The sequence below is a fragment of the Pteronotus mesoamericanus genome, unplaced genomic scaffold, assembly GCF_021234165.1.
Source record: "Pteronotus mesoamericanus isolate MK-2021 breed Mesoamerican mustached bat unplaced genomic scaffold, CSHL_Meso_final contig_347, whole genome shotgun sequence".
Classification (NCBI taxonomy): Eukaryota; Metazoa; Chordata; class Mammalia; order Chiroptera; family Mormoopidae; genus Pteronotus; species Pteronotus mesoamericanus.
Window position 1 is genome coordinate 12991101 of NW_026555137.1, and position 12177 is coordinate 13003277.

Here is a 12177-nt window from a genome sequence, read left to right on the forward strand (position 1 = left end):
TGCAGCCTTCCTTAGGCCAAAAATCCAAAAGTTCTAGAAAAGGAAAAGAAAGGAGGACAGAATAAGAAAAAGAAATGCCAGTCACTTACTAGCTAAGTATTTGAAGGATTAGTTAACTCTCCTGAGCCTCAGTTTCCACATCTGTCACATGGGAACGATAATGTCTGCCCCAGAGGTGAAGGTGGACACTAGTGACAGGGTACTTAAAAGCACGGCCTGCAGTGTCAGGAAAAATTTCTGATAGGTGCCTTACCACTTCCAGCCATTCGGTTTCTCAGCTTCCTTCTGCTATCCCAATACTTCTTCTAAATTACTCACCTTGTAACTAACCACCAGACCCATTTCTCACTCACCCACTCCATGCCCAACCCCTCCCCCAAATCCTGCCGTCACGGGCTCTCCCCCTCCCATACCTCCGTCTCCCTCTTTGCCTCCCATAACCCCTTTGACTGCCTCCTACCCTGTACCTGCCCTCCCTGCCCCTGTTGCAAAATGATCCCTACTCTTAGAAATATTACAAAAGGCTGAGGGAATAAGAAATGTCTTAGAGCTGTACACAAAGAGGAAGAAAGCCCCCTAAAGAGGGCTGGTGGTAAGGAAATCCGGGCCACCAGCATAGAACACACAGCTGCGCGTCCTCCCCAGCGGCTGGCAGCGTCGCGGCGCTCTCTGTGCGCCAGGCGCCGTTCCGACCCGGTGCATGGAGAGCCCACTCAGTCCTCACAGTAACCCGGGGCGGCGGGGGCTTCTGTGATCTCCACTTGACAGGCAAGGAAACAGCCACGTAACTTGCCCAGAGTCCCCTCCAGCCAGTATATTCAAGCGACAACCTCCTCAGGACTAGGGAATTCTCTGGGGCTGTGCAGAAGTCTGACAAGGGCAGGTAAGTGGAAAACAGGGCTGAGAACAGAGCTTTCTGGCTTGGGAATGCACATCTCCTCTCAGGCTTCTAGAAAGAACAGCTCTCACACCTCACTCAGATCCCTTATGATCATGATCTGTAAGGATGACAGGCTGCCAGGTTAATGTTAACAGAATACAGTGACACCAAATTTTTATTATGTCTTTGACGCTCTGTTTTAAAGTGCTTTAAATATTCAGATCCATTTAGTTTGTCACATCAGCTCTGTATGGCAGGTACTATTATTTTCCAGATGAGGAGAAGTTAGGTAATTTCTCTCTTCGAGAGCCGAATAAACGGTGGAAATGGATTCAAACACAGGCAGGCTGGAGTCCATATTTTTAACCACTGCACACTGCTGACTCATATAAATCTCAACTGAGTATTTAATTAGATTTAAAGGAGCATTTCTTGACTATGACAGGTGCCTCTAAAAAAAGCTGTGGAAATTCCACCCTTGAAGATCAATCCAGGGGTCACAAACTGATGATCCAAGGGACAAACGTGGCCCTCAGATAAGGTTTTGTTCGGCACAGTGTTGGCCTGTTTATTGTTCAGGGGGGGTGTGCACACATGTCACGAGGACTGTCCTGTACCTTCTAATTCACACATTTATGTTAAGGCCTGGTCCCTGTAGCAACATGTTTATCACTCTTGGAAAATGTGAGTTTTGTTCTGTCAAAGAATTTACCTGCAAGTGGCAGAGGAATAAGCGAATGACCCTTAAAAGTTCTCCCAAAGTGCTCTGATTCTGAAATTATTTTTAAAACACATACACATAAAAACCTGTGGCTTATGTAAGAGAATGTCTTGTTCTCAGAGGATCTGCCCTGGAGTATTTCAGGGAAAAGGTCACAACGTCTACAACTTACTCTCATAGAGTCCAGCAAAATGAAAATAATGGAGAGAGGCAGAGAGTGAGCCCATGCACACAAAAGCACATGTTGCAAAATGCTAAGAATTGGCAAATGTAGCCCTGGCTGGTGTGGCTCAGTGGATTGAGCGCCCGCCTGAGAACCAAAGTGGCGGCGGTTCGATTCCCAATCAGGGCACAGGCCGGGGCTGCGGGCCAGGCCCCCAGCCGGGGGCGTGCGAGAGGCAACCACACATGGATGTTTCTCTCCCTCTCTTTCTCCCTCTGTTCCCCTCTCTAAAAATAAATAAATAAATAAATCTTAAAAAAAAAAAGAATTGGTGAATCTAGATGAAAGTGCATAACAGTTCAGTGCACCATTTCAATTTGTAAGTTTGAAAATTTTTTAATAAAAATATTTCACTACAAAACAACAAGATAAGCACATTTCAGTCTCAGCAATTAAATAGGAAATAATAAGAAATTATTAGGTAATAAGAAATAATAACAGAAATCCTGGCTCATATAAACTACTTATAAAACAATTGGCTGTTGTGTGTTATACTATTTTTATCCTTTTGGCTTGAAATGTCGATTATCAAGGATGTCTTAACCTTTAGTTTCACAGTAAAATACATGAGTTACAACCTCTTCACTCAGCACTTTAGAACAGAAAATTAAAAGCTTGGCAGCACTGATTAGATCTAGACCATCCTGCATTCCGAGCCGAGAGGGCCTGGCTATGGGTCCACCGTCCCTGGCAGCTACGAAAGGTATGAGGGAGGAGGAGCGAGCAGCGGGCGCTGTGAGCCGTCCTGCAGCCGCAGCAGGAGGCCGGCCGTGCGAGCGCCGGGCACCGAGCACCGGGCTCAGCAGGAGGCCGGCCGTGCGAGCGCCGGGCACCGAGCACCGGGCTCGGGCTCTCGGCAGACGGGCGGCCCCCAGCACAACGGGCAGCGACCTGCGGCCCAAGAAGGCCCGGCGGAGGGCGCCTGAGAAGCAGATGAAGAAGGGCGGAGGGAGAGGAAGGTGGCGATGTTTACATATTGACAGCCCCCTCTTCTCAAATGCGTTCTTTCCTTAAAAGCTTATGGAATGAGGTGAATTTATTTCACGGGGCCTCCCCAGTTCTCAAACGGAGTCCCTGAGAGGAAAGTAAAGGGAAGTTATAGGAGAAAACAAAGGTGACTCAGAGCTCCTCCCGTTCCCAGGCCCCGAAATGCAAGGCCGCAGGCACGGAAGATGACGATCCCCTGCGCTCACACTGCAACCCCGGCGCCAAGAGCGCGGGGAGCAGCGCAGGGGCCAGGTGGGCGGCCCGCGCGCCAGATGGTCTGCGGCCGGGCGGGGGCCGGCCGTTCCGCAGGCCACCGCGCAGCGAGCCGCCCGGCCTCGGAGCCAAAGGCTCCGAAAGGCGAGCTAAGGCAACACGAACAGAGCAAGAAAACACAGAGGCCAGAAAGAGGTCAGGCCATCAATTTTTAGTAAGAACTACAAACTAACTCCAAAAGCCTTTAGGGTTAAATACTAAGGATTTGTTTCTGTACTTGTACTACACAGAGCGTACTAAACATGGAGACGAAGTCATTTCAGAACAAATAAGTCACAATAAGGTTGCCCAATAGCGAGTGATATCACCGCTTGATTTATGTACAGCCTTTAGGCCATTTAAAATTGACGAGGAGCAGGCTGGTTCTTGGCAGGCCCTCATTCCGTGGGTGTGGTACCGCGTTTCTGACACGAGGTGGCGCCAGTGCCATTGAACTGGGCTGCGAGCCTTCGGTTTAAGGGCAGTGTAAGGTCACAAAACATCAAAAAGTCAAGACCTGATTCAAGGCACTTGATGAAATTCTAAGGGAGAAAAGAACAAGCAAAAGATTTTACCTTTTCTAGGGAATAACTGATATTGGGCAAAAAATAAGAGAATGCTAAGAACAATTCAAAAATTTCTAAGAAGGAACAAAGAAGGATGTGAAATAATTTTCATTTACTCAATAAATATTTATTGAACACTACTTTTTGCCAGCAACCACTTACAACACAGCAGACAACAAAGCCAAAACCTTGCCTTTGGGGAAGGCATTTTTCACAGATTAACCTTATTTTGACAAAGCCATGAAATGAAGTTGAAATAATGGCTAAATGTCCTTATTGGCAGGACTGCTGGGTTGTTGTTTTCTTTAAAGGCCTCTTTTTCCAAAAATCCCTCTAATCAAGTGAAGGCCATTTTTCCCTCACTGCTAAAATATGCTTTCAGAAAACCTTCTGGTTCTAATTTGTTCCATTATCATCTCGTACACTGTCCTAGGTACCAGAGTTTGCAGCCCCCAAATAAAGACGCAGGATCTCCTTGGCTCAGGCACTGGGGTCAATGCACAATCAAGTGGGAGAAAGCAGATACGAAGTGCGCGTGGGGGCCACCTTTAGGACATGACACGTACAGTGAACAAAGCACCACCACCCCCATCACCGTTCTCTTAATTATATTCGTTTGCTAGGGAGGCAGTAACAAAACACCACAGACTGGCCAGCTTAAATGACAGAAATGCATTCTCTCGCAGCTCTCGAGGCTGGAAGTCCAGAACCACAGTGTCGCAGGGCTGGTTTCTCCTGAGGCCTCTCTCCTTGGCTCGCAGAGGGCCGCTTTCTCATAGCGTCCTCACTTGCTCTTTCCTCAATGCACATGTATCCCTGGTGTCTGCCAAATTTCCTCTTTTTATAAGGACAGCAGTAAGGTTGGACTACAGCCTATCCTAACAGCCTCATTTTGACTTAATCACCTCTTTAAAGACCGTATCTCCGAATAAGGTTATATTCTGAGGCACTGGGCAGGAGGGACAGGACTTGGGGGGGTCAAAACTCAGCCCCCAACAGTAACTACTCCTACCCCGCGCCGCCCTCTTCGGACCACTGTTCTCTCTTGCCAGGACCGCAACAGCCTCCATACAGTCGATCTGCTTCTGCTCTTGCCAGCCACCTCGTCCACGTCCTCACAGCGGCCAGAACAATCGCTTCAAAATGAAAACCACAGCACGGGATTCCCTTGCTTAAAACCCCGCAGGAGCTCCCACTGCGCAGACAACCCGCCCTCCCTCGCCTGGCCTCCGCAGCGCCCCGCGTTGGGCCCCCGCCAGCCTTTGGACTTGCGCTCCCACCGCCCTGCCCCCTGCTTTTCTCGGACACACTGAGCCCCTTCTCCTTAGGGCCTCTGTATTTGCGGTCCCCTGGTCTTCACGTGGCTGACTCCTTGTAATCTTAACGATCTTAACGAGAGATACCTTCCCTGACCAGCAGGTCTCGACTGTCTCAGGCCTCCTCGCCACCCCTTGTTCTCTAGTCCATTGTTCTGTTTTATTTTCTTTATAGCACATTTTATTACATCATCCTGGCTTGTTACTTTATAGCCCTTATTACTATCTGAAAGTGTATTTATTTATCTGTTTACTGGTATGTTGTCTGTCTCTTTCCTCTATAATACCAACTGCTCGAGGATGGAGGCCTTTCTCTGCTCTGTGCCAACACCCAGAAGGAGCTTACACATAACAAGGACTCAAATGCCTGTTAAATAATAAATCAATTTGTAGAACACTTTATAGCCTGAAAAATGCCTTGTGATTAAAAAATACTTTCATACACATTCACTCATTTAACTCTTACATCAATCCATATTAGAATCCCCCATCTTAAAAATGAGGGAACTAGAACTTGGAGAAATTACTTGACTCACCCTCTAGGGACGTAACCAGAGTGGGGCACAATTGGAGGGTGTGCCCAGCCTCGGGCTCCTGAGATTCTGCCACTCAGTAGACTTTGCCATAACATCTTCTTAGCACAAATCATGGCGCTCAGTGTGATTTCAGATGAAAAGTGGCTGCAGAGGAAAGGCTCAGAGCAGGCCAGAACCACGGTGCCTCCTGCATATTTCTCATAGGTGTTTTGGTGATAACAAGGATTAAATAAATGTTTACTAAGTTAATTGACTATAGCATTTTTCATTGTTGTGAAAGGTTTACATAATTCCAAACTCAGCACTGCCAAATGGCTGCTCACCCAAACAAAAAGCTCGCTGCCCTGGAGTTTCTTTCTTAAAAACAAGGCGGAGACACTGCTTAGCAAATACTATGGTAATCATTCTTACAGGTAAATCAACCAATGGATGCTAAAATTAGCGGGCAAAGGGTCTGAGGAGAAAGAGGATATCTGCATAGTCTTGAAGTATCTCCCCCAAGATATTTACTAGTTACAAAGGGAAAAATACCAACTGTATGTAGTGGGGAACTTAACCAAGTGAGCAAGATCGCATCATCCGGAGTGAAATATAGCAGTATCAAGTACCCGCCATGATGCCCTGAGAAGAATACACAATCACTTCTGTGATATTCTTGCCAAAAATGCACTCCCTCAGTCTATGCATAAGAACACATCTGACAAACCCAACATGAGGGACATTCTACAAGGATGGTTCAATAGTATCAAGGTCATTGAAGAACTGTCACAGGTTGGAGGACTAAAGAGACAAGAAAACAAAATGCAGCAATAGGATTCTGAGTTGGATCCTGGAAGACAGAAGGGAGATTAGCGGACAAGCTGGTAAAAGTCCAGTATGATCCTTAGATACCAGCACTATGGGGTGTGACCATGAGGGAAAGCTCGGCAAAGGATGCACAGCGACCCTCTGCATTATTTCTTGCATGTCTGTAACTCTAAAATTAATTACAAAATAAAATGTTTTTAACAACGGTGAAAAGGTTAAATTTTACAGTAATGGCTTAAAGAAATTTACCCACATATTTTTTAACACTTATAAGATTTTATGTTTTCTAGGTCAAGCTCCAGATTTGGGTATGGATGAGACCTCCAAGGAAAGGACGTAAAGTGAAAAGAGGGATGGAGGCAAAGCTCTGGTGGGTATTAAAAAGCCAAATAAAGGGATAATTATCCCCAAAAAGAGCTAAGAAGGAAAAGCTGAAGATGTCTGATGACAACAAAAGTAAGGTGATGTCCTGGGAAACAGGGAAAGAGATGACTAGTGACCTGAGGAAAAACAGTTCAAATGGGGCTGGGGTTGGGAAAGGGAATGCAAATTATAAGCTGCATGTTATTTTTTTAATAGTTTATTTTTTATTGTATTTTTCTATTACCCTTTGTCCCCTTTATACCCTCTTCCACCTCCACCCACCTCCCACAATCACCACACTGCTGCCCGAGTCCGTGAGTCCTTTTTCTTTTTTGCTCAGTCCCTCCACCCCTGCCCTTCCCCCCTTAGCTGTCAGCCTGCTCTCCCTCTATGAGTCTGTCTCTATTTTACTTGTGACCTCACGATTTGTTTATTAGATTCCACATATGAGTGAAATCATATGGTATCAACATAGTGAAGGTTATCAATAAAAGCAAACTCTTTTTTTATTAAGATGCTGGCTATGAAGAGAAAGACGAAGATAGGGCATTAGCTGTGGGGTGGGGGTTATTAGGCAGGAGTGTTTCGTAGTTTTGTTTCCGGAATGGAACATTTTCGAGTCACAACGCAGGCCTTTCCATGAGATTATTCGTGCGCTCCCCCAGCTGGGGCTGCTCGGCGTCCCCTGGTCACCGCCTCAGTGAGGGGACGGGATGACGCAGGACACAGAGGTCAGGGTGAGTGTCGAAGGCCGCTTAGGCCTGAAAGGGTCGCTGCTCGTGAGGATGCGCTAAGGCGGCCTCCCCGTCCTCGCCAGCCCGCTGTGTCCGCCTGGCTGCAGGCGGCGGGCCCAGGAGCGCCCCCAGGCCCTGGGGTCGGGCAGCTCCGTGCTGCTGTCTGCCTGCGGCCCTCGGGGAGCGGGGCTTGCGGGGCGGCTCTGTGAGGCCCCTGCACAGGCCGCAGTTACCCAGGTGTTTTCCCAAGCGCTGACTAAGATGCCCCGGAGCAGAGGACAGGAATTCCTTTTGCTCCATCTCCTTGTTTGTAGCCACTACTTGTTGGAGTTGGTGCACTGGAGTTTGTTCTTCAAGTCCCTGCTTAAGTCTTCGCTTGTTTTTCCATGTGTGTGGTTGGTTGGTTGTTTTAGGAGCACCTTGAAAGAGGAACCACACTGCTTTAGTCCACACGCCAACTTAGCTACCATTCTATAGGTCGGGTTTTCCCTCTAGAAACCAAATCTAGTCTTCTCACTTCTCTGTATTTGCAGATTTGTATTGCCTACATAAGAAAATCTAGGCTCCTTAGGGCAGGAAACAAGATCAATCTCTGACTGGCCCTTAACCCACCTTTACACATTCATTTCCTAGTAACTCCACACAACTAACCACATACTGCCTGCTGATATAATTGACACTGTCTGTAAGCCAGAGGCCGTGCTGTACCAGGAGTGTCCAACCTTTGGGCGTCTCTGGGCCACACTGGAAGAATAAGAGTTGTCTTGGGCCACACATTAAATACACAAACACTAATGAAAACAACAACAACAAAAATCTCATAACATTTTAAGGAATGTATAATTTTGTGTTGGGCCGCATTCATAGCCACCCAGGGCCGCACGCAGCCCACGGGCCGCAGGTTGGACGCCCTGCTACACGTTACAGAACCTAAATAGTACATCCATTTTGTTTTTGTATCTTAGGAGAGATAAGAAATATAAGCTTTTGGTTAAACACAGAAATACTCTTAGAGTTAGGCGAGCAAAGGAGAGAGGACCTAAAACGAGCGTTCCGTGGAAGGCTGGAAATTCTTTTTCAAACGCATGAGTAGTTCTCAGAAAAAAGTAGACGCCTGAGTGGCATCTCTCAGTAACTCAAAAAGCGAAAGAGAAGAAGGCCCCGGGCTAGCTGCCAGGGGCCCACCGCACCTTCCACTTGACCACAGCGAGCCTGAGCCACAGCCGCACAGCTGGCTCCCGGCCCCGTCTCCAGAGGGGCCTCGGACACTCAGGCCTCGGACACTTCACTGCTGAGTCCTTCAGAGACAGAAACAGTGGGTCCTCTGCTCCTGGGGACCCTGCTGGTGAAACCAGATCCTTCCCTTTCATGGCCATTTGCATAGCGCCCACCCCAGTCCTGTCTTTCCTACCTCCCCAGGGCAAGAACAGATTTAGACAGCTTGCCTCACTATCTCTGCAGGTGAAATGGATAAAGTTGCTGTCACCTCTGTGCCCAGAACATAGGGAACATGGAATTCCGTTGCTACAACTGATTGTGTGGTGATGGACTTACGCGCTCTGTGTGCACGGTGGAACCTCTAGCTACTGCCCCCTACACTGCCCTTTCTCACTGCCCTCCGCCCAAGTAAACCTGGAGCGATTTCGAACAGCTCCTGGTCTTCGTTAGTGACTACACATGCATCTGACATCCAGCGCTTCAGATCTGCAGAGGAAGTTGCAAAGGGAGACGCTCGCCATGTCCTGCTTGCCAGGAGGAGCAAGGCAATGATGGCTCTTCTTCTATCCCCAGCAGCCCCCGTGAGCAGGCCCCCCATCAACCAACTTCAGCCTAGCACACAGCTCAGCAAGGTGTTCGGGGCCCCCAACCCTTCCGTGGCTTCCTGTGGAGAAAATTCAGTGACGCCACTCTGTGAGGGGAATGGGCAGCGCTGTGACAAACTCCAGCACCCAGTGACTTAATACCATAGTCACGCAGGTGGCGTATAGTGAATAATTACTTCTTATATCACATTTCCAACCACAGCCTTATAACACACTAGCATTAACTGAGAAAACTTAAGAGTGTTTGGTCCCACGCCACCTTAGAGAGCCCCGCCAACAAAATAAACGAGAGGGAACTAGATTTACAAATATGCATGTGGCCATCCGGGCACATGGCAATGTTTTTTGGGTTTATATCCCGTCTTTATATCCCTTTCAAAACTAATGAAGGCACTTCCATGAACTGTTCTGTACTATGCATTTGCATGAGTCTTCCACACTTGACTGACACTTTTCAAGTGAATCCAACATTTTACTCCCTGCATCAAGGAGAGCAGGTTGAAGTTGCAGGAGTGGGAACTGGGAAGCCACAGAGGACACACACCCAGAGGCCCCAGGAGCTATATGCCCAGAGGCCCCGAGAAGTACGCTCCCTGAGACTGCCGATCCCAGCCTCTGGCTCCAAAGCGCTGTGGCCGTTCGGCAAATTTTGTACCTGATCAAGACAATACAAGTACAACAGACAGATACTTACAGTGCGGAGTCAATCAAAGTCGGCCTCCACAGACATAGAATACAGAAAGGCTCTTCTTTGTCACAACAGCCAGTTAAGGATCCTCAACAAAGTAGCCTGAATCAAGTGCTATTCTTGTGTCACAACACCCTTCTTATCAACCAGCTCCCATCTATACATCCTGGGACACAGTTTGCTGGGATTCCCGGCCCCACGCCCTTTGTGATTCAGGGTAACTTACATTTATTCTATTAAAATTACTCTAATGACTTTTGTGTGTTTCTAAAAATTAAATCCATACTCAAGAAATGTGTAATTTGACTATTTTTTTAAATTTCTGAATGTCAGAAAGTAAAAACAGTCAAAAAACAGATGGCGTACATTTTTTTCACAGACTAAGGCTAAGATCTTTAACATATAAAAAGATAAATAATTCAATGGGGAAAATGGGGAAAGAGCATAAGCTGCCTAGTCAAACAAAAGGAAATACAAATCACTTTTAGATATATGAAACAATATACATAATTACAAAAATGAAAATTAACATAAGTTTCTATTTCTCACATATCAGATTGGCAAAATTCCTGAAGTTTGACTTTTAAAGTTTGTTTAAGAGGGAGTGGGGAAAGAGGCACGCTCAAATAATGAAGTGAGAGACTATATTTTCAAGATAGCAACACCTACCAAAAAATCTTCATGTACTTTGACATAGTTCCAAGAATTTATTCTAGAGAAAAATTCTCACTTTTGCAAAATAGCATGCAAACTAAGATATTCTCTGCAATATGGGCTATTATAGGAAAAGCCTGGAAACAACCTAAATATCCATTGATGGGAGGTTAATTCAATATATTAAGGTTATTAATATGTTTTACATGTTTGTAAATCTCTTTCATGTCTGGCTTAACAGAAGACAGCTGGATTCTCCTGTCTGATTCTGCATTCAATATGTTGCAATATCACATATCATGTAGGTTTTTAAAAACTCCAATATGCACTTGTGGAAAAAATGAGAATGAAAATAGAAAATACTGTCTTGACTTATCATAAAAATAGTTTAGACTTCACAGACCCCTGGAAGCATCCTTGGAACACAAGAGGTCTCCAAGCCACTCTGTGAGAACTACTTATCCTCACCATCCTGTGAGGCGAACATGGAAGCTTGGGCACAGAGGGAACAAACAGGCTCCTCACAGCCACAAGGCCAGGACTGGAACCCAGGCAGTTCGATTCCAGACCCCAAGGCTGCCCGCGGGGACAGGTGGAAAGCAGCAGGGCTTGCTCCGCAATGCTTTGCGCAGCGATGACAAGCCCACCAGCTGCCAGGCAGCCCCGGTACCAGACCTCCCCTCTACCTACTGTGCTAAAATGCCCATGACACCTTCCACACGTGCAAAGCAGAGGGAAGGGAAGGGGGAAAAAATGGTGACATGGTGACCTTTTGTCTTTTTTTTGTTTTGTTTTTTGTCTCAAACTATTCTTCGTTTCCTGTCCTCCATTCTAGATTTACCAGTATTCATGTCTTTCTCTCATTATTTCACATTCCTTTGTTTTCGTTCTTTTCATTGTTTTACTTGGGAAGTGTAAGATTGCTTAAGCATTATTAATCTTTCTGTGTAATATCCCACTCACGGCTTGATAACACATAACAATTTATTTTCAAAGAAAAATCTGTTCATTCACTCAACAAAAATTTACTAAACACAAATTTTGGGTCTAACACTACAACTACAGTAGAGTTTATCTGACTCACAGAACTGGCAGCCTGCAGGTTGGAAGAGGCAATGTCGATATGTTCTTTTCACCAGACTATAAAGAGTAAGACACAGTATCGATATGAAGCAATAGTTAGCCAAAATACCTTTTACAGGGCACAACAAAATAGTTTAAATAGCATGATAAATCTGAGGAATGTAAAAAGAAGACAAAAGAGCCCTCTCCTATTTATGAGTTATATCAGTAATTTAGAATATGAACAAAGAAAATATTTCCAAACCTCACATCCACCGTATTATTCATCTCATGATCAAACACTTCAAAAGCGTCTTTGATTTTTTTGTGAAGTTCTGCTATTACCAGTTCTGCAAAAGATAAATAAAAATTATTTTACTTTAATTTTGAATTCAACACAAAAATTTCAATAAACTAGAAATTCTCAATAAGGAAGAACATGCGAACTCTTTCCTAATCATCTTAATGTAGCATTTAGTATGTTTAACTTCCTCTGGCGGTATCGAAGAGTAGAACAGACTTTTTTAAACCTTGTCACTGAGACATAACACACATACGAGTTAGC

At 45.8% G+C, this 12177-nt stretch overlaps 1 protein-coding gene across 3 annotated transcripts in view; it reads right to left on the bottom strand.

Annotated features, from left to right (window-relative positions):
• The window catches only part of EFCAB2 (EF-hand calcium binding domain 2), a 216614-nt gene that overhangs the window by 177206 nt on the left and 27231 nt on the right, over nucleotides 1-12177 (bottom strand). For all 3 annotated transcript variants that reach the window (XR_008529404.1, XM_054576689.1, XM_054576688.1), the window contains exon 2: nucleotides 11878-11962. Coding sequence is in view for 2 of the 3 variants with exons in the window: in XM_054576689.1 (XP_054432664.1) it covers nucleotides 11878-11962 (85 nt within the window). In the remaining variant the exon portion in view is untranslated. The remainder of the gene's footprint in view (nucleotides 1-11877; nucleotides 11963-12177) is intronic.